The 23,128-nt window shown below is 35.6% G+C and overlaps 1 protein-coding gene across 4 annotated transcripts; it reads right to left on the bottom strand.

Annotated features, from left to right (window-relative positions):
* Window positions 1-14,713: 14,713 nt before the first annotated feature.
* Window positions 14,714-22,788, bottom strand: LOC129755014 (gastrula zinc finger protein XlCGF8.2DB-like). Of its 4 annotated transcripts, none has more exons than XM_055751311.1 (9): window positions 22,423-22,788; window positions 21,601-21,925; window positions 21,454-21,537; window positions 21,274-21,357; window positions 21,112-21,207; window positions 20,867-20,950; window positions 20,693-20,776; window positions 20,469-20,564; window positions 14,714-15,001 (listed from the first exon to the last, which is right to left on the bottom strand). In XM_055751311.1, exons 2-9 carry the CDS (start codon window positions 21,719-21,721, stop codon window positions 14,880-14,882), a joined length of 771 nt encoding a protein of 256 aa, XP_055607286.1. In that variant the 5' UTR covers window positions 21,722-21,925; window positions 22,423-22,788; the 3' UTR covers window positions 14,714-14,879. The 4 variants fall into 4 exon arrangements, with proteins under 4 accessions (XP_055607286.1, XP_055607287.1, XP_055607289.1 ...); XM_055751312.1 differs by lacking the exon at window positions 22,423-22,788 and adding an exon at window positions 22,008-22,209; XM_055751314.1 differs by lacking the exon at window positions 20,867-20,950.
* Window positions 22,789-23,128: the final 340 nt, after the last annotated feature.

Genomic DNA, 23,128 nt, shown 5'->3' with positions numbered 1-23,128 from the left:
TTGCGTTCTTGAGGAAAGAAATGTGATATGAACCCTTACTTCGAATTTTTATTGTAATGTTCAAAAGTTTTGTCAGAAAAGTGCTTAATTTTCTTGAATAATGTTTAACCTATTTGAAAATAATTTAGGGCACCAACATAAATCAAAATTAGCTCTTAAATTCTTTTCATTTGAAAAAGTTTTAATTCTGTGGCTATGTGAATTTATAAAAAACCCTTTTGAATGTGGAGTTGAACATTTAGATAAAAAATAGAGGCTGAAATTGGGTTCTTGAAAAAATATTTAATATCAGCAGAAAATTTGTATTGATTCAAACAATTTTTTGGATTTATGTGATAAATCATCAAAGTAATGGATGAATTTGATTAGATATACTTCTTAAAAAAAAGAAACAATATTTCACGACCATGATGCACACTGCTTCTTCTCTTCCCTTATAAATTTCATTTAAATTAGTTAGAGGTTTATATTAAAAAAAAAGTTATAAATTGGAGAAGTTTAACAAATTTTCTTACATACTTATTTTGATATCCTTTCAAGTAGCATATACATCCTTCTATAAAACAATCTGCGAATCTTTAATATTCACTGCGATCGATTGTTGACAAAAAGATAATTTTCGCCATTTGTATATTGAGCAGTTTAAAAATTATCAATTTAAGAACTCTTTAAAAAACCTTCCGAGATAATGTTATCTTACAAATGAAAAAATACACACATGTGAACAAATCTCAAGTTATCTAAAATATTTTAATATCACCGTAAAACTCTCACCAAAATTTAAGTGATTCTCGTTTTCCATCAATACCTTTTGAAATCCAAACATTTATTTGAGAATGTGTTAACAATTGCTGTGAATTTAAAACTGAATGTTTTATTATTATTCAGAAGTATATTGCTGAGTCGTGATTCGAAAAAACTAATTAATATAAAACTCTTGTTTCGATTCTTCAATTTCTAAATATAAATTTAATTCTAAAACAAAATCATTAAAATCAAATTCTTAGGTATGCAACATTCGGAACTTTATTTTTATTTGTTTTCTCCTAATGCAGCTCTCATAGATTTGAAAATTGATTGTAACTGAATCGAAAGATACAGTTACAAATTTGAAACGAATGATTTAGTAAAAAAGTGAAAAATAGTATTTTTGCTTCATACATTTAATATTTTCAAACATAATGTATACTTTAAAATGAAAAACAAAAAAAACAAAGGGTTCATTTCTTATAGCTTATACTATTTTTCAACGAAAAGTCCTTGTTCTCGAGAAAATAGTCGAATTATGACGGGATATTATTATCACTGGTTTTATCTCATCCTGGAAAAATTAATACATAGGCAAGGTTTTGGAGCATTTGTTTTAAAACATATTTTTGGAGGAATATTCCTGAACTCAATTTTTATCAGGTTTTGTTCATCACCTCTAATTTAAGAAGTAGTATTTTTAGTATTTTTAGAAAATTGACTAGATATGATTGTATAAAAATCTATAAAATATTCAAATATAGTCAGCAATTTCGAATTCAACACTGTAGGTGCCATAACAAAAGTAATTTGGTGAAAATTGGTCTAGGGGATTGCAAGTTACAGCGGCATTAGTTTGACGGAGCGATTTTTTTTCCAATTTTAAGAAGTTAGGAAATTAATAAATTCTTTTATTTAACAATCACCCCCACGGAGTGGAAAATTTTGAAAATTCCATAGAACATCCACTAGGAAATGTTCGAAATTTTCATAGAAATTCTACCGTTTGCGAGTATTTTGTAACGGTTTTTTGCCGCTTGGGGGGGGTGATCACCCCGATCACCCCCCCCATAGGACCGCGCCTGAAGTAGGGTTACCAGATCCCGCAACACCAAAAAGAGTACATTGAGATCATTTACCCAAAAAGTCAGGAGAAACGATATAACTCGGGTTTTCTGAGCTCCCAGCCATCAGGTTGATACAAGATCCATTTTATTATCGAGCTTTGCTCCCGGATGGTGTGCAAAACAGAAGAAACGGATGGACATTTTTCGTATTATCTGAGGAAGTCCCTACTACCTCGAATAAGCGGGGTTCTACTGTAATTGGAAACCGAGATATTTCCATTCAATCAATTTCTGTCAATTTGTTGAGGTTAGGCAAAAGTTGGATTATTCGAAGAGATAGTAGTATTTAGATGTTATGCTAACAAACCACAAAAAAGAAAACATTATAAAATAATCCATTTCAAAAAGAGTTTTTTTATTGACGCTTAAATTTACTTTACAATCAATATTTAAAATTAGACACGAATGCCATAACGCTGGTAAGGTGTCAAGAATAAAACCTTAAAAAATTGAGATTGGTGCGCAACTGTTTGCATACTCAAAGGCGCTTATCGACTTTATTACGCCTGAAAATGCATGTTAATGAATACAAGATGTTAAAGTAATTTTTTGTAAGTAGTATTCCTTTCGTAGTTTTAGCATAAGATGTGAAACTACCCCATAAAATGGAAGAAGTACGTAGGTTTTTCAGATCGAATGTCTTTCGACGAAAAAAGAGTACATTTGGTAAAGTTTCACAAAAAGAAGAGTACGCCCATTTCTCGACTGAAAAAAAGTACATGTACTTTTAAAAGAGTACGTATGGTAACCTTACCTTGAACTACGGATTTTTTTTGCCTGTAATCTATGCTTTAGCGAGCATTGATGGATAATCTACAATGCATTGAATTTCATTCTTCATTCAATCGAACGCACAATACTGGCGAATCACATGTGACATAATATGAGATTTTTTTTGTGATTGCCAGTTGCATAAAAAATCTAAAGACACTTGTGCTTGATGTCATGAATTTTGAAAATTCAAAATTTGGAATTACATGTGTAACAACCAGTTATCAGAATCAGAAGCATAATTTTTGAAGATTAAAATGTAGCCGACTACATTAATTTCAGTTGAACCTCATACTTCTGGAATTTTGAGAAAATATATTTCTCTTCACTTTGTTATTTAAAAAAATTCTCTTTTCAAAATTTATATATAATCAAACCATGTTGACGATCCAGAAAAGAACCCATGTAATCAGAAACAGTTAAATAAATATATCCAAGAATAAGAACAAACTCTAATGATTTTAATTTACTTACTTTGTAAAACTTATATTCATTAATCAGTCATAAAAAAATTTCTTAAAAAAAAACAATTAACCTTGAATTTGGCTCTTTAAGACACTGAAATTTAGAAAATTTGAAGGTTTTGGTTCTTCTGGATGCCGACCTTTACCCTAGGCCCTCACACTGTTCCCTTTTTTTTCCTTCAAACTTTACTTTTTGATAGGGTTTCTAGCCTTTTGTCCTAGAATGGCTGACTCTTGAAAAATGTCCCTATTTTTTAAATATCAAAAATTTACCACAAAATGCAACAAAAACTACACCAAAACTATACATTTACTAAGGAAAAAAGTTGAACTCTCCCATAAATCAACCTGCTGCTTATTAGGCTTTGATTTCATCAGGAAGGGTATTTGTTTGCGAGCCTTCGATAAAATAGATATTCAAGATTTTGAAATTACATTTTGACTTATATTGCAAATTTAAAAAAAAAAAACAAGTTTTTCCCAATTTGAAACTCAACTTTAAACGTAGCAAAAAGTTTTGAGATACTTTAACTTTAGACTTAGTTATTGATGATTATGTGGAAAAATTTCATGTTGGTCAAAGTTACCCCGGTGATCAACGTTACCCCGTTTCACGGTAATTATAAAAATGTGCAAAAATGCCATATTTAAATGACTAAAATAAAAAAAAGGTGCTCCTTTCATTCTTAATTTTTGTTCATTGTTGTCATTTTGTCACTTGAGCATTTTTTTAAATTTTGATCAATTAGGTCTTTTTATTTTGTTTTATTCCAAACTCTGAGTTTTTTGTCATATTGAAGACCCTCTTATCGATAAACTATGTTAAAGGTGCCTTATGGACCCTCAAATGGTGACTTAACAATCAATTTAATCAAAAACACCATAGAGTTCATTAAAATTGTATAAATTTGCTAAGCAGTGCAAATTTTTGCAAACCATCATATAAGTTTTAAAGACTATCGAATTGTTTAATAGAATGAACATGTTTTCAATTTTCAAGTCATAATTGAACAACTGTTTTCTGAGAATGCTTCGCAGATTTTCGTACTAAATGTAAGTGTAGTTTTTTTAAAAAAAACGAACACACACATATAGGATCTCAGTGAAACTTCATGTTTCTTTGAAGAGATCTAAATTCTACTTAAGACTAGAGATGTACCGAATAGTGGTATTCGGCGAACGGCCGAATACCGAATATTGACCTTTTCAACTATTCGGCAAAACGAATATTCGGCCGAATATTCGGTCGAATATTCTATTGAGTTTTCATTGAAAAAGCTTAAGCGATTATTTCAATGCTTTCTATTTCTTCCATATTAATGCCCCACATGTTTTTAGTCGATTATTTTCAACCAGATGATATTATCGGATGATGTTATACAAGATATTTTTTAATTAGAGGTCTTTCTGATTTTTCAAATGTCACCAATAACTGAAAAGACATCAGATGACTAGTTACTTCTAGGGCGTTTATCAACAAATAGATTGCGTTCCTGTGAAATCTGGGATAAAACATATTGAAACAGGTGCCAAGCTTTTTGAAATAGCTTCTCTGATTTTGAATTAGATGAAGGTCGAATTTGAGCAAAATGTATTTAAAATAGTTGTTGAAAAGATAGATAATCTTAAATATTAAGCAAACCATACTTTCTACCACTCGCATCCAGTCGATAAGGCATTCAGAACGATTTAACAAAAAATAAAAAAAGGCTAAATTTAAGTATATCTTGAAATTTTTGAAAAGTTGAACACAAAATCTTGAAAATTTTCAAGAAGAATTTGAGTTTGTTATTTGATTTAGCAATTAATCTGAAGAAAAAAACCCGAGCAAAACTCGGGAAGTATTAAACAATATCTGGATATTCCGTCCAGTTGGACTTATCTGGATTCTTCACTGGATTTATGAGCAAGCCCGAATATATCCAGAAAATCTGAATAAAAGCGTTACCGTTCAGCATCCTCCTGTACGATCTACAGTGAAAGATACGCGGATACACCTCAGTTGTTTTGCTGAAAACATAAGTTTTCAAATATTGTGTAGCTTTTACAACATTACTTTAGAATATTTTATAAAATATCAAAAAATATTTGAGAAATTTACAAGTCTGTAGAAGATATTCGGCCTATTCGGCCTATTCGGCCGAATACTTAGCTCAACTATTCGGTGAGCCGAATATTCGGCTTAACGGTTTTTCGGCGTTATTCGGCGCCGAATATTCGGCCGACCGAATATTCGGTACATCTCTACTTAAGACTAAAGCGTACATATTTCAAGGGTATAATGGCTAGCATCTTACTAATGCTAACACCACCAGCCCATAGAAAGAGTACTATGTATGCCGTGACCGAGACTCGATCTCATAACCTCTGGCTTAGAAGACTGGAACGCTATCCTCTAGGCCACGGACGGCGGTAGTTAAAAAAATATTCACTACACAAAAATAAACCGTCAATAAATCGGCTATCCTCCGCTTTGAAAGCAATAGCGTTTTTTTTTTTTTCTAAATAAAAATCCTGCCACCCGTCTGCCACACGAACCATTTTTATGGTTTTTATTTTCAAAAGTTTCCCGAAAGGAAACCTACAAATCAAACCTTATTTCAATCTCTTTGAAAGCAAAAATCCTTAGAAACCAGACAGACCCAAAAAAGGACCCGAAGATTGATGGGACCGATTGATGAAAAAAATGCCTCTTGGTGCACCGCTCCTGAACGTAAGTAAGTATAACAATAGGTGGTATGAAAAAAACCTAGCAATAGCTTTTGCTAAACTAAATCGAGCAGTCGAGCAGTCGCTTAAAGCAATTGCTTCGGTTGATATGAATAAAGTTTTTTTTGACAGCTGTTTTCTCTTTCAGGAGCTTTTACTTTTAGAACAAGCTAATTTGGTATGAATAAAGCCCAAATCTTAAGTAATCGCTCGACAAATCTCCTAGCAATTGCTTTATTTTCGAAGCATGCTCGGTAGCAGACTTTTCCAATAAAAAATTCTTTAGCAATGTCATGAATTTATTAAATTAGCAATATTACACTTCAATACAATTTAAAAAGGCATTTTCAACATGGATAAAGAAAAGTCGGAGTGATAATCCAGCTTTTTTCATATTCCTGTTGTTGTATGAAATGATTCGTCTAAGATGAAACTAAACAAATCAATCAGTAAATATTCTAAATTAAAAATTCCGGCTATAGTGGAAGAAGTCCCAATCGGCTTGAAGTTGGAAGAAAATTGTAATAATTTAAAACATAATTCAGACTTCCATATTTATATGATTTTTTTATAATTCTAAGATTTAAAAAAAAAATTAAATTAAGATGCGCGCCTATTGCCTATTTTTTATACATCGTATTATCCCGATCCGAATACGTGTGGGAGAGCTATGATAAATGTTAAAGTTAGGCCATTTGTTGTTTGACTATATTCGAATATGTATTCATTTTTCTTCAAACATCAACATACGAGCACGCAATAACCAAAAACCCACCATCCGCACGCCGACTTCATGGCTATTTTAGCCGGACTTTTCAATTTTCTGATCGTCTTCTTTCATTTAACTTTAGAAAACTTCAGATTCTGCTGGTTGGATAGCTCTATTTTTCGAAGCAAAAGCTATGTTCTAAGACTTTAGTACACATCCGCTAAGCAAATGTTTATTCACACCAAACTAAGCAAATGCTTTGGGCTTTTGCTTTGCTTGATTTCGAGCTAAGTAAAAGCTGCCGAAGCAATTGCTAAACCTTATTCATACCACTAAATAACATTGGTTCTCGTCAGGACCAGACCGAGAGGTATTATCTCGTTTTTATTAACAATTTCATCTCTCAATTAGACCCGATGATGGCAAACAACATCGAAATATTTACACAATAAGCTGCGGAATAGAAAAGATCAACGAACAAGGAGCGGGTGGAAATAGACTTCTCGGTTTTCAGATTCTCCTTACTCGATTTATTCAGTTATTCAATGTGGAAAAACACAATGTTTCGGATATATAGAATAAAAAATTCAGCATATTCTGTAAAAACATTTAATATTCACATAATATATATACTTTCCTTTTAGCAGAATATATAGCAATTACGCTTTATATTCATGCCTTTTGACTGATTCGCAAATTAATTTCTATTTGCTTTTTTTTCCGATGTTGTTGATTCTATTTTGCCGTGCAGTTATTTTCTTTTTTTTATTTTCATATCCGTTTATGATTTATTTTTACAACTTTTGTTCCTGCTTGTCTGTTCAGCATTCTGCATGCTTCTTTCTACGAGTTTCGATTCCTTTTTATTTTGTTTCTGAGATAAGGTCAACACATTCCTGTAATTTAAGTTTTCTTAAAACTTGTCTTAATTTAGTTTAGTATTACAATTCGCTTGACTCATTTTCTGCAGACAAACACGCCACAAACGTAGCCGTTGATTGATTTTGATGCAGATAAGTGTTAGACCAGAGATACTTGGATCTTTAATTGATTTCCTAGCCTGACCTAGGGATGTCCAGAAAAATTCAGTTCAATTAATTTGTTCCACTTTCATACATCTGAATTTTCAAAACAAGTAACCGATTCAGTTCAAATTGAAAGGTGGTTCATCAACTTAAATTCTCATTTTAACGACCATTCCTTCTAAATTTGCTCCGATCTTTTCGATGATTGATGCGAAATAAATTAATGAGCTTCTTGTGTTTTACGATATCGAAATATACCCTCGACTCCAAGGGATGAGTCGTGATTAACTTTCCACCGAACGATCACAAAAAAAACCCTAACTTGAGCTAATTTTCGTTTATGACTTCATTTCGCTTTTAAACGTTCCGATATTTATTTACTTTAATTCCATGATTTTAGCGCTCTCCTTCTGCCTGGGGGAAGGAAGTATGTTGTTGGTATATCACATTTCACAGATGCCCTTTTTCCTAAATGGATGTTTCCCATAAGCGCCTCCATCAGCAGCCCAACAATCTCTTATTATTTTATTGAGTAATTATTAGCTCTCCTCCCCGGCGCGAATCTGTATCGGCTTCGTATCGTTGATGGTTTGGTTACTTTTAATCAAAGTTCCATTATACATAATTACTAGCTTATATATAATTACAGTCATAATATATGTACAGTACACACATCTAGACCACAACGAACAGGGAATTGCTGCTTCATTTTTGATACCTTTTTCTGGTGTTCCTGCGACTTTTGGAATCTGAACCTTGGCGGACTTTTATTTAATCTGATAATTATGGTTTGATTAAGAAAGCTGTTAGTTCTGGTTGCGTTTTTGCTCCAAATAATTATCAACTTATTGGTTAAACAAAAAAAAACTTTCGATTCGAGCTACCTTTTTTGGATGACTGAACATAAAAAAAACCGATCGATGTGCCAGAAAAAAAATATTGTTGCTTTAAAAATATGAGAGTCCAAAAAAAAAATCAATATAAACCAAGCCATTCGAAATATTAAAGATCAACGTAATGCACATCTACCTTAGAATAAGAGCATGTGGAATTAAATTGAAAAAGATGATCTGAACTCTGAAACGATAAAATTAGTTTGAATCTCGTTTGAAATTTCCATCAAAATGAAAAGAAATTCGAAACAATTGCATGACTCAAAAAAAGATGAGTTGTCTGTTCTTCGTTTTTCTTTGTGAAATATGTTTACAGGAATTGATCTGATCAAACACTTAACTGATTCTACATTTAAGAAACTTTATATTGAAAACTGACATTGAAAATTTAGGGTGCCCCCCTATGTCTAAAAACGACTTAGAATGAACAGTTTGAACACAATTTAGGACCAAATCCAATTTTATTTCACTTCTATGTACATTATAGACTTTTCTTTATAGTGAATCATAAAAAATCAAATTCCAATCAATCATAGGCCAGTAATCGAGTTTTGATCAAAGATCAGGTTTCTCATACACGATTTTTCACGAAAATTTCGACCGGTCTCGCAAATTCAACTTATTTGTTCCGATCTGGACTTTGTTGGATTGGTACCAAGAAGGGATTGAAAATCAAGCTCATTTGATCGAGCTTCGGGCTTCTCGCGAGGGTCATTAAAATCAATGTTAGAGAGATCAGTTACTGGTAGGTCTAGCACTAGGAACTATGAAATAGTAAAATTTCGAAATTTTCGGAAAAAACGTCAAATGAAAGGGCTTGTCGCTTAAGAAATTTCGGCTCCATGAGGCAACATAGGTACTCAAAGCAAAATGCAAAACCTCGGGGAACTGAAATGAAGGGAGAAAATTCGTCAATGATCACACAAATTGTGCAGCCAACGATTGAATTTGTGGTTATTTGTGGCAATTTGTTAGAAAAAATTAGAGGGTTTGAGTTCAAATGAGAGGAACCAGTGCTAAGAAAGAGTGAAAATGTGCTAACTATTGCAAATTGTTGCAATTTGTTGCAATTTGTGAAGCAGTTGTGGAATTTTGATCCTCCAAATGCAAGAATTCTCTCTTGATTTCAATCCCTGGTACCAAGCTATCGTGTCCTTTGAGTAGTGAACTGATGGAAAATCTGGCCTAAAGAGCACATGCTTGCAGATCATGGGCGGCATTTTCACCGCAATTTTTCTGAAAAAGTCGATGTCGCGTGTCGTCAACACTTCGGCCATCCCGAACAGTGTAATACTGGTTACCCGGAGGCGTTTTGTAATCAAACTTTCAATAGCCAGGGCAGGAAAAATGGTCTGAATAAATCACCGACCAGCAATCAAGTAGATAAAATTTTTTGTTTCATTAGAATTCATCATCATCGAAACTTTTTTCAAGTCCTTAAGAGAGTTTTGCGTTGAACAGGTTTACAAATTTCACCAAACTGAGCATGCCTTGTCTATAAAACAATAGTTTTGTTGAGTTTGTTTGGCTCCGGCACGAGTGTTTATCTTAAACGATTACAACTATTTTCAAAAAGTGCTCAGTTTTTACGGAAAAGTAAAAAAAAAAGTCGCAGCGAATTTCTATTTGGCTGACTTAGTTCAATAGGTTTCGTCTTCGATGATAACGCCTTCCAATTTTCCACACAGTAGTTCATATAATTTACGAGCTCTTGGTTTGAAGCAGCTTGATTTATGTAGACCCCGCTTCGGTTTTTTCTGCTTCTTATATTTTTATAGACACAATCTTATCTGGGCCCGATGGACGGTGCTACGAGGGGATCCCAATTTTTCGGCTACATCCCGAACTGAAGCAGTTTTCCTACTGGCGAAAGCACGCATGACTTTTCGGTCCAAAGTTTTGTCCACCGGACACCGTTTTCGCCCTAAAGTTTTTTGGTCCACAAAACTGCTTTCCTCTTCATAAGGGGAAGTACATATAACGCCCCATGTAGTTAATACGCGTCACTCTTGTTTCCAAGAAACTATAACATACAAAGTATGTAAAATATTACCAATTCGTTATTAACTCTCAAATTTCTCTGAGTTGTGAAAATTTCACAATTTAGTTTTTTCTACATTTCAATGTTAATTTTAAGACACTGTCAATAAGGTGTCCCTAAAGTGAAGAAAGAAAATAAAACAATATTTTTTTATACATCGATAGAGAAGAATCTAAACTATGATTTTATTTCTAAAAAATCATACTAAGCTCGCTAAAATATGCATTTATGGGTATGTTTTATCACGGCTCATGCGCTTGACGCGTCACTCATAAAATGCTGAATATAGAATGATTTTTCAAAACGGACAATTTTTATTATAATTGAACAAGAAGTTTAATCACCACTTTTCAGGAAAAAATAAGCTTAAAATACTGATATTTGTAGAAAACACTTTTCTTCAACAAGTTCACACATTTTTCACTCGATATGTTCATGGAATACATCTAAATTTGACGAATCGCTTAGATGAGGCATAATAGAGCATGTTCCCTTCCTACCGAATCGCACTTCCATTTTCGCCACCTGACTCAGCGAAATGTTGGGGAAAGTACACCATTTGTGCGCGATACTTTTGCGCTTTTCCGGGAAAATGCTTCTCATTTTCACGGAAATAATGAAAAATTTAGCTCGCGATACACAGAGTTTTAAGTTGATCTATAGACAACAACAAACAGCATAAATCAGCTGTTTAAACGTCGTCCGCAACGGGCCGGATGGTTTCAAAATCGAATTCAGACAAACTGGGACATCCTGTATCAACAAATATTGAATGAAAGTGCAATTTTCAAAACTAATTTAAAACAGCTGTATTAGAAAAAAAAAACGGGATTCTATTTTTTTCTCTTTTTAATTTCTTGTTTTTTATCGTTCCATTAGCATTTTAAGTCATTTTAGTCAGTTCAGATCTATGAGCAATAGATTGGAATTTCGACTCAAGTTTGCTGAAATGTTATTTCCGAATATAAATATCGTGGAAATGTCGTGATAATCAGAACTAATGAATAAAAGGTCAAACTTTGGATTGTTTTTTTTTTGTTTTTTGATTAAAAGTTTCAATATAAAAGAAAAGAAAACTGAAAAAATGTATTAACAATATCCCATAAAATATTTAAAAACATGGAAGCGAAAATCTGTCTAATTTTTGTACAAATGGATTTTTTCAAACAAGTCTTAAAAAGTACGTTTACAACTTTTTACACAAAGGAGGAAGAGTTTAAAAAATTTTGATATTATGCGTTAATTAATTTATGAAGGCCACCTAATTATTTATGAATGTCAAAACTGATGTCAAATCCTCGAAAACTAATCTCAGGATCAAAATTTAGCTACAGATTTTCAAAATTTTCTCACTTGTGGTTAGTTATTCATTATTAAATTCTAAATTTTATTCTGGTTCCTTAAAATCAAAATTGAAGTTGTATTTTTGTTTTCAAATTTCAGATTATGTATCGAGTTTAGCTTTAGAATTTTTGATATTCGGTTCGAATCATCATCAAAAATTGAAATGAAAAGCTGTGTTTGAAATCGTTGTTCAAATTTGGTTTTACATTGCCTTCAAAATTTGATTCATGATTTTCGAAACTCATACGCATTTTTTTACATTTAGTTAATATTTTTCCGAATATGAAAAAAATAGAGTTTTTCTGTCATATTATTCGTAGTTCATGAACTTAATTCTTATGCTCAATTTAAACATAACAAAGCTTCAAATTAGCGATATAGATTTGAAATTTTTATTTTTAATTTAGATTTGCATGTCGGATTATAAATACAAAATAGAAATAAAGAATAATATTTGAAACTGAAACCTAAAACATCCGAATTATTATTATGTATTCATGATTGAGGGCTCCGACACTGATTGCTCTTCTTCTCTTACAAAATTGCAGGGAATTCCATACATTTTGGCGAATTTTTCACATTATTGATATTGCAGTATTCTCAGATCCAAATTTAAAACCAAATTTTTTTAACTAGGATCGAATTTGAATAAATCCGATTTGTACTGCAAAATTTTAATCTTTTACTTTTACCTTTGGAAATTAAATTTATTTTTATAATTTTCATACGAAATTGAAGGCTTTCTTTAAAAAAAAACTTAAAGTATGTTCAAATTAGCGAAATTAAGCTAGCCAGATTACCCGGATATTAAAAAAAAAAAAAAAGTTGGGAAAAGGTTCGGAAGCCCAAATTTTGTTGAAAAAAAAACCTGATTTTGTGCGGATTCATTAACATTTTATTGGAAAATAAAAAAATTGCATCAATCCAATTTTGAATTTTGTCGCTCAGAAATTAAGTTTTACCAGCTAGATTTATTAAAATAAACATAAAACGATATTTTGGGAGACTGAAATAGGATTCAAAATCTGGTTGTATTTTTTCGTCAAATTTTCCCGAATGTTTACCGGAATTTTGGTTTGAAAAATTGGAAATAGAATGTCTGAATTTTGGCAGGTTTTAAATAAAAAAAAACCCGGATTTGCCCGGCCCGGATACGTGCGGGAGAACTTTTGGGAATCTTAAGCTAAGTTCACCTGATTTTGATGCAAATTTTAAATTTCAACCATCGATGAAAGTAAGTTTTCTATCTTGGTGCTAAAGGATTTTATATACAAATCTTAATCATGATTTGAAAGATTTTAGGATGTCAAGTCAAGGATGAAAGTCAATTTTTTAGACTCGTTGACTTTTTGAAGCTTTAAAAAGAGAAAAAATCAGCATATCTGATTTGGAAAAAATCGATCGAGGGATCTAGAACAACCTTTTTTAAAGATTTGCAATCACAAAAATTATTGCAGAAATTTTGCGTTAATATACTCTAAATTCAGTGGAAAGCTGAATTTAAGTGAAAGATATCTGAGAAATTGCAAATTGACAAAAAGCTCGAAGAACTGCTACCTTTAAAATTCTGCATAAGTTCTGTGTATTTTGAAAATCTAAAGATACGGAAATGTGCCAAATTACGTCAACTTTTCAATCTTCTTTTCAAAATTTATCTGGTGTAAATTAAATAATTTTGACAGTTCATTGGTTGAAAAATACGGTTTTCACACCACTTTTTAAATTTTTTGTGATCATGATCCTAAAATTAAAAAAAAACCTAACTTCAGCTTTCTTGTAAACTAAGTGTTTTTTTTTTGCATTTCATAACTGATCTACTCTACAGTCTTTTTTCCGAAACTTCATTTTTCGGATTTTTTTCTTAGATTTTGAATAACGCAAAACTGTTGTAGGTGAATAATGTCTGAGAAACATATTTGAGTTACATTACGAGGTTTCCAAAATTATAGAATTTGTAAAAACCGATTTGAGAAACAAGAGAGATATGGCGGTTTTAAACGAGGAGTGTCAAATTGACACTCAAGAACTGATTAGGGTGTTTTTCTTCAGGGCTTTCAGGGTGCGTCCATAAAAAAGTAATGATGTAAAATTAAAAATTTCAAAAATTCATTGAGTGTCTCCAAAGGCCGGATTCGGGTTAAAAAAAAGAATATTATGGAATTATTTTTTGAATGGTTATGCATTTTCAAATGGTCTTGGGGAATAAAATATGTTTTATACTTCGAAATAATAGCAGCAAAAAAAACTCATGAAAAAAGCCGAATTTTTTTTAATGTTCTTTATACTCTTTTTTAAAGTACGAAAATGGTTGAAATAAATATGAAAATAGAATTTTGAAAAATCAATCAAGGCATGCAACGAAACAAAGAATACAGAAAAAAGGGGAAAACTCAAAAATAAAACAAAACCCTCTAAACTCAATCCAGACAGGAACAAAGTTTCACTCCTTCACGATTATATCATACAAACCTGTTGACAAGATAACAAACGAAAAACGACAACCAGATTACCATACATTGAACTTCAATTTTGTACCATTGCTTTCGAGTGTTTGAGCACGGATATTTTAGAACCAATCTTAGCCATTTCGATCGTTTTTCTGAACTGATCAATTTTATTCTTAAAATTTGGAGAAACAGACAGGAAAAACATAGAAAAAAAAATAAAAAGAAAAATACAAAACCCTAGGACTTTGGGTTCCAATCATGTGCCAACCGGTTTGATGGGAGGGTTAACACATTTTTGCTAACTTGTTAGGTTGTTTCACTTTTCTTCATTCATTTGTTTACTATACATATCATAGGAAGTCTAACTAAATAATAATCAGTACTGGTTGCGCTCTCTTTCGCTCTGCTCTGCACATAATTCCTTCGCGTGGTTGTGTTTTCTTTCTTCACTAATGTCGTATGTTTTTCTTTCTTTCTGCACCTGATGGATGATTATCGCCTACCTTCCTTACTTCCTTGTTTCTTTGCTCCTTTGCCAGCAAACGAACGAACTTGAGCCGGCACCCGGCTTGGCCTTGGGCCGGCCGATTCTTTTTTTTCGCTTACATTATGGTGTACATCGGTTTGATATCTTCCAGCTTCATTCCGGGGATCGTGGCAACCATCATTGGCGGCGGCAGCGGCGAGGTCGATTGTTTCACTACTACTGGGGGCATCGGGGCAACTGGCGGGGGAGAAAGAGGTTTGTCTTTAAAAATTAGGAAATTTTCTGAATATTTAACAGCTTATAAGTTATTGTTTAATGTTCTTGTTCAGTGCTCTAAATCTTCTTCGATTGCCTTCAACTATGTCTTCAATGTTCTTCAGTCTAGTCTTCGAATCTTCGTCAATCTTCCTCTAGTCTTCGCATAAAGCCTTCAGTATTTCGTATGCAGTCTGTACTGCCCCTACTCGCATAACAGTCCCATATTGTTAGCGTTTCCCATTCATATGGGCCTGTTATGCGAGTAGGGGCAGTGTATCCATCCTACAATCTTCTGTATTCAGTATCCTGTTTTTGTCTACTATTTATAGTCTCATAAAAGGCGAACACGAAATTTTTGCGACAAATTCAACAAGGCATAACTTTTTTACCATTGGGTAAAAATCAACCATATTTTGCACACATAGTCATTAATGTGTATTGTTTACATGCTGTCAAACTCGAAGTCGTGTTTTTCGATTCAACGAAAATGGACGTGAACCAATGCGAGTCGAGAGAACAAATTCTCTACGAACATCTGGCAGTTGGGAAAAATGTTGAACATTCATTATTCAACCGTCTCCAGAGTGTTGAAGCGGTTTCAGGAGCGGTTGACGTTGGACCACGGTGAAGGAGCTGGAAGAAAACGGAGACCGGAGAACAAAAAGACGGAGGGAAAGGTGAAGCGGATGATGAAAGAAAATCCCTACATATCAAGCCGCGAATTGGCAAAAAAGATCGGCATGTCGCAGAGCTACGCCCAGAATGCAGAGAAGAGAGCTGGAATACATACATACAAGGTACAACACTTCCCAAACGGAAGTTCTACGAAAAGATACTGACAAAATATGGCTGCTGTGTGATGGACGACGAAACGTTTATAAAAGCCGATTTTAAGCAAATTCCGGGGTTGAAGTTTTTCACCGGCAAGAGCAAGATCGATGTGGACGAGGTATTATCGAAGAAAAGGATCTGCTTTTAACTAAACCGTTAACTCTTGCTGATAGTTTGAAGTAGAATGTTTTGTTGTTGTTCCCTATAACATCGAGTTTTGCGTTGATGAACAAAATGAAAACTAGACAACCTTTGAGTAAGTGACGATACTACATTTACTTCCCTTTTTTTTTCGACTATCATTTATTACTGTTAGTCTTTCAACGATTTTCCATAAGAAGAAAAAACTAAAACTGGATAACTCGTACTTCCCTCAAATCAAACTGCCTGAACTATCTTCTTTGACATTGTTTTTTTTTCTTTATAAATCTATGGTGTAAGATTTTCTCTCTCAAGATCAGCATTACAGATCTCAAAACCTTTCTTCTTCTCTAGTTATCCTTCGATTTTCCATTATTTCATTATCACCAATTTTCTCACCTATAGATTTGTTATATCAGCAAATATTTCATTCCTCATACTTGCAGGGTGTCACATAGATTAAACCCATGTCTAAAATACAATTTCATTTCTTTTTCCTTATTCCGAACATCTATCGCTTATATCAGATTCTTTCACATGTTAAATATGCATACTATTTCACTTCAATTCTTTGGATACTGTACTTCTCAAATCGCTTTCACTCACTTTGTGTTACGAATGCTTTGTGTATTCTCATTTTGCCAAAATCTACAATGTTACTTCATCACTTCACAAAGGTATTCATCATTTGAACCACTCAAAGTTTTCTTGAAAAGCCGAAGTTCAACACGCATCATAAATTGAACCACGTGACCACACAACTGCACGTCTCTTATTAGCTGAGCACAACCAACCAAATCAAAGTAGGGGACAGAGAAACTGGTACCGGATGACACTGTAAAGACTCTGATGGAGGGCATCAAGCGAAAATGCGTTCAATTTCACACCCAAAGCTCCATCGATGAACTTTTTTTTAAAGTAAATATATGTATAAAACTACTTACAATGTTTAGAATCAAACATAAAATTTTAATGTATAAAACTACTCTATAATTTTGGTTGGATTCTAAACATTAAAAGAAAATTGGCATGACATTTTCGGTGTCGCAATGATTTCGTGTTCGCCGTTTAGAGACCTTACAATACAACACAATCCAATTAAACTGGAATTTATTTTCGTTCCAAAACGTGTTTTTCTTTGGAATTTCTGCTATTTTCATAGCAATTTCTGGTACAATCGTTTTTGTGAAGTCACAAAAAAAAAATTCAATATGGCTCTCGGCACTACCTTTTTTCAATTTTCCTTGGATTAAATAAGAAAATAGCAATTGCTTCGATAGCTTTTACTTAGCTCGAACTTTAGAATGGCGAAATTTGAAAGCATTTGCTCAACTAGCTATGAAAAAGCAGAGTACAACATTTACTTTCTGGATTAAAAATATGCATGCCATTCGGAGTATTCGACTCACAAAACTGCTCGAAAATAGCAAAAGCAATTACTAGAGCTTTATTCATATCAGCCAATATGTTCTAAAACGTTTCATTATTTTGAAATGCGCATGTTTTGCTGTTTCTTTTTCCTGATCAATTCTCCTTTAAGGGAGATAATTTTTTTTGTGTATTTATCGTCTTATCACAATAATGTCTTGATATAAGTTGTAGATTAATGAATTTTTAAAAACTTTGTTCAAAGTGGCAAAACTCATTTTTTTGAAACAACATTTTTTGAAGACAGTTTTTTTTAATTTCTAAAAACTAAAAAATCGTTTAACTTTTTTCGAAGCGAGTTTTGAGGCCTATTTTGTATGGGAGTGTTGTGACAATTGTAAAACTGCACAACTTCATACAAGGTGTTAAGTCTCTATTTTGAAGTTTAATAGTACTTTTTGAGTGATTTAATTTTAAAAGAGCATGTTTTCAATCTTCAATATCTCTGAAGGCTGCAACACTTGAACAAAAAAACATGAATTTGAACGGGCTTGGTGTTCACGGCATTTTTGTAGGATTTGCCGTAATGTGAATATCTGGTCTGTCGTTGACCGTCCCTCCATGAAGCCGACCTGATGACTTCCCACGAATCTGTTTGCTTGTGGCGTTAGGCGGCGGAGTAGGATTCGGGACAACACTTTGTAGGCGGCGTTGAGGACAGTGATCGCTCGGTAGTTCTCACAGTCCAGTTTATCGCCCTTCTTGTAGATGGGGCATATTACCCCCTCCTTCCACTCCTCCGGTAGCTGTTCTATGTCCCAGATCCGGGCTATCAACCGGTGTAGGCAGTCGGCCAACTTGTCCGGGCCCATTTTGATGAGCTCAGCTGCGATGCCATCCTTCCCAGCCGACTTGTTTCTATTCAGCTGGCAAATGGCTTCCTTAACTTCACTAATCGTTGTCAGTGGCTCCTCTACGTCGTTGGCTACGCCGGCGATGTACCTTCCCCCACCGTCTTGATCTCCTGTATGTGTGCCGGTCAGGTGTTCATCGAAGTGCTGCTTCCACCTTTTGATCACCTCACGATTGTCCGTCAGGATGCCCCCGTCCTTATCCCGGCACATTTCGGCTTGCGGCACGAAGCCTTTGCGGGATGCGTTGAGTTTCTGATAGAACTTTCGTGTTTCTTGGGCACGATGCAGCTGCTCCAGCTCCTCGAGCTCCTCCTCCTTCAGGCGGCGCTTTTTCTCCTGGAAAATTCGGACTCGCTGCCTCTTCCGCTGTCGGTGATTTTCCACATTTCGACGAGTGCCTCTTTGCACTACTGCCGCCCGCACGGCAATCTCTTCGTCCATCACCCTCCTACACTCCTCGTCGAACCAGTCGTTCCGTCGAGTTCGCTCCACATAACCGATGACGTTCTCCGCAGCACTGTTGATGGCTGTTTTGATGGTATCCCAACAGTCCTCGAGAGGGGCTTCGTCAAGCTCGTCCTCTGCCGGCAGCGCTGCTTCGACCGATTGCGCGTAGTCTGCCGCGACCTCAGGTTGCTTCAGTCGTGCGATATCTAACCGAGTAGGGCGCCGGTTTCGTGTGTTTTTCACTACGGAGAGTTTTGGGCGCATCTTCACTATCACCAGATAGTGGTCTGAAGCGATGTTGGCGCCTCGACAGGATCTGACGTCGATTATGTCCGAGAAGTGCCGGCTGTCGATCAAAACGTGGTCAATCTGTGATTGCGTTTGGTACGGTGATCTCCAGGTGTACTTGAGGCGGTGATGGAAAAAGGTTCTACGTACGGCCATTCGTTTGGAGGCGGCGAAATCTTAAGTCGAAGGCCGTTTTCGTTGGTCAGCTGGTGCGCACTGAACCTTCCAATTGTCGGTTTAAATTCCTCCTCCTGGCCGACCTGAGCATTAAAATCCCCGATGAGGATCTTGATATCATGTTTTGGGCAACGGTCGTATTCACGCTCCAGCTGCGCGTAAAATTCGTCTTTGTCGTCACCAGTACTTCCGAGGTGAGGGCTGTGCACGTTGATGATGCTGATGTTGAAGAACCGACCCTTGATTCTCAACCGGCACATTCGTGAGTTGATCGGCCACCACCCAATCACGCGCTTTTGCATCTTTCCCATCACTATAAAAGCTGTTCCAAGCTCGTGTGTGTTGCCGCAGCTCTGGTAGATGGCATGACCATCTGGGTATGTTCGTACCGTGGAGCCCTTCCAGCATACCTCCTGAAGTACTACGATGTCGAATTTGCGCCTCTTCAATTCGTTGGAGAGCACGTGGGTACTGCCCACAAAATTTAGAGATCGGCAGTTCCATGTTCCAAGTTTCCAATCGCTAGTCCCTTTTCGACGGCGGGGGGGTCTTTGCCGATTTCCATCCGAAATTTGTTGTTCGTTGCTTATGTGTTAGCTAACCCCACTATCTCGCAGGAGGACCGTCGTGATGTTACTGTTTTGGGTCCCGAACACCACCAGGACGTTGTTGCTCTCCGCACGCCGCCCCTGACATGGAGAACAGACGCGTACGAAGCCCCCTGACTCAGTCTGCGGGCGACCAAAGCATCCACCGGGGTTGGGTACCCGATCTCCGCTAAGGTTGCTCGCACCCCAGCTAGCACCACGGGGAGGTAGAGAATCGGAGTTGCAGACAAGAGGTGATATGACCACTACCCGATGGTTGGGTGTGAGGGGTCTCGAGTTGCACATTGTCTACCGTTCGCTAATAGGAGTTATAGTCATTTGAAGTTCGAAAAATGTCATTTGTTATTTATTTATAATCAGTATCCTCCTGAGTTACGTCCTATTTTCTGTTTTCTATCCCCCATTTGCTATTTCCTTTTCAACCTCCTACTTTTTATGAGTAGTTTTGTAAAGTTTCCAGTTTTTGTCTGCTATTTTTTCATATTTTATAATGAGTTAATCAATTTTAACTGATTCCCTGTCTACTTATCAAAATCTCATGTCCATTATCCTTCTCCCTTACTTTGTCTACCACTTGTGTTTCAAAACCAGTGATGTTCGGCTTTTCCGATTTTTGGTTTTTTTTATTAGAGAAATTTCATCGAGTTTTCAAAAGTGTTTTGCTAAACTTACCATATTTGTCGTCCACATGGATTCGTATGTGAGAATTCAGCGTGCTGGATTGGCGGAACTGCTTACGACAAACAGAACATTCGTAAGGTTTTTCGCCTTAAGAGGAAAAAAATAAAAATAATTTTTTATTGAAAACTGTTTTCATTGAAAACATAACTTTTTCTGCTTTAAAAGCCAAATTACGGGTTTAAGTATAAACTAACTTCAGGTATAAAAAAACTCACCAGTATGAATTTTAAGATGATTTGAGAGCGTCCCTGTTTGTCTAAAACTTTTATTACAATATGTACATACGTAGGGCTTTTCACCTGCGGGGACAAAATCGAAGAAAAAAAAATGTATGAATGAGAGATTTTCCCCAAACAAACGAATCAGCATCATCAGAGCCTTCCTTTTACCTGTGTGAATTTTCAGATGATTTGACAAGGTCGTAGTTTGGCGGAACTCCTTGGGGCACATGCTGCATTTGAATGGTTTCACAGCTAGGAATGGAGGATGGGACTGTCACTGTTATTGTTAGGGGATTCTTGCTAAATGTGCGATTTTGATGGGTGTTTTTTTTTTTTGTTCGAATACTACAAGTCTCGAGATGATGTGATGCGAAAGCGATGATGGATAATTTTAGGTTTTTCTTAGTACTCACCGAATTTATCGTCCGAATGGATTCGGATGTGGCTGTTCAGGGTGCTCGATTGCCGGAACTGTTTTCCACACACGGAACACTCGTACGGTTTTTCACCTGAAGATGATTGAGAACTACTTTTAGAAGAATTCTTATGCGAAAACTTAATAGTGTGTTTCTTACCAGTGTGAATTTTGAGATGGTTCGAGAGTGTGCTCAATTGACGGAACTGTTTGCCACAGAACGTGCAATTATATGGTTTTTCACCTGGAATTTAAAATTTAAATTGTTATGCATATTTCAGTATTTCAAAGCAAATGTTCAAGAAGCAAAGCGGGAATCAAACAGCAGAGTAAAATTTACCAGTATGAATCTTAACGTGATTCGACAGAGTCGTCGTTTGGCGAAACTCTTTCGAACAGATTGTGCATTTGTAAGGTTTATCTCCTGTTGATATTAAAAAAATATATCTTTAATTGGGATAATCATATGAATAATCAAATACCCAACCTGTATGAATCTTCATGTGATTGGTAAGGGTGCTCAGCTGCCGGAACTGCTTGTCACATTCCGAACATTGGAACGGTTTACTGCAGCTTCCTTTCATAGTCGGGGATCTGGACATTTGCATGTTGATGTTAGTGTTTCCAGTAACTTTGCTTAGTAGAAATCTTTAGGGATGGGAACTTCATATGCTAGAAATTCGACTGGGTGGGAGAAACTTGATTTTCGTTCTTCCGTAGGTTACTTTTCTTATGCGTATCGGTTAGAGCTCAGATTTTGCTATCACAGCCATTTGCGGGGTTTGAAGATGCGTTCGTCTCAGGAAACCATTCTGAAAATTTAAGAAAAAAAAATAAAATCGATAAGTTCAGAGCTAATCCACACACATTGATTAGTCATCAAATTTTGCTTACATCAGAGCAAAAAAGCAGATTCAAAAATTGCCCTCAAAATATATCCAAAATCTGCATGGCTCGTGACAACACATTCAACAATTACGAAAAACAAAACAACATTTATTGGAGAAACAACAACAAATAACTTAATCCAACAACAATTTCATCGAAATCTCGCAAAAAAACAAACATTTACGAGAATTTCTACTCTGCGTAGCCTGCAAATTTTTATTCCGAAAGGAGTCAGTTTGAGGTTAGGAAATCATAATCCCACAGATCCCACTGCCGAAATACGCATGTGTTGGTGCCAATCTCTTCGCTCCCAGAATCTCACAATTTTCCACTACCTTATCACACTTCCCGACCGAAAGGGGACGGATTTTATTTGTTTACGACATTAAAAATAACCAGACATAACCAAATTAATCCTTACCTACAGATCCGGGAAATGCTTCCAGATCGTTTTCCGGGTAAGCCAGCCGCTGGAACTTCCGGAAACGGAACGTATCGGCACCACCAACCCCAAACCAGCTCACGGTTCCACTTTTTTCTGCAGGTGACCCAACCCTCCAGGAACAGGCTAACGGACTGGAAAAACGCTTACAATTCCATCGAAACGAAACCGTTCGAAGTGACGCACAACGACTTCCGGTTGCTCAGAACATCTTCCACCGGAAACCGATCACAAATCCAAGAACTTCAACCCGATAAAGCCGGAAATAACACAATTTTCGAGGGTCCACGAAACGCCACCACACTGTTGGCAGCTATTTTTCTGCTAAGCGAAGGTAGAAAATGTTTTTTTCACGTTTTGACAGTTCCTGAAGCATTCTCGCTCTCTCAGCGAGTCTCGAGCGCTTCAAAACCGTGCTGGTATTGGTGGGAGCATCCATATCGACATGTGGAATGTTTTTCTTGGCGTTGCCGGTTGGTGGTACTAGAATGGAAAAGTTGAGGTTCCGTGCGTGTTGATCGATTCTATGCTCACGTGCGCGGTGCGAGAAATCGACGAAAACTTACGCTTCGTGGCCCACATGGGGATTGTTCGTCGATTTGAATGGGTAGTTGAGTATCGGTTTGAATTTTTGGGGTGGCCGCCCAATAATCCTTTTCTTAAGAATGAAACTTCTTTGAAAATT

This window comes from Uranotaenia lowii, chromosome 3, assembly GCF_029784155.1.
Source record: "Uranotaenia lowii strain MFRU-FL chromosome 3, ASM2978415v1, whole genome shotgun sequence".
Taxonomy (NCBI): domain Eukaryota; kingdom Metazoa; phylum Arthropoda; class Insecta; order Diptera; family Culicidae; genus Uranotaenia; species Uranotaenia lowii.
Note: the sequence above shows the minus strand (reverse complement) of the source record. Positions and strands in the feature narration are given on the sequence as shown.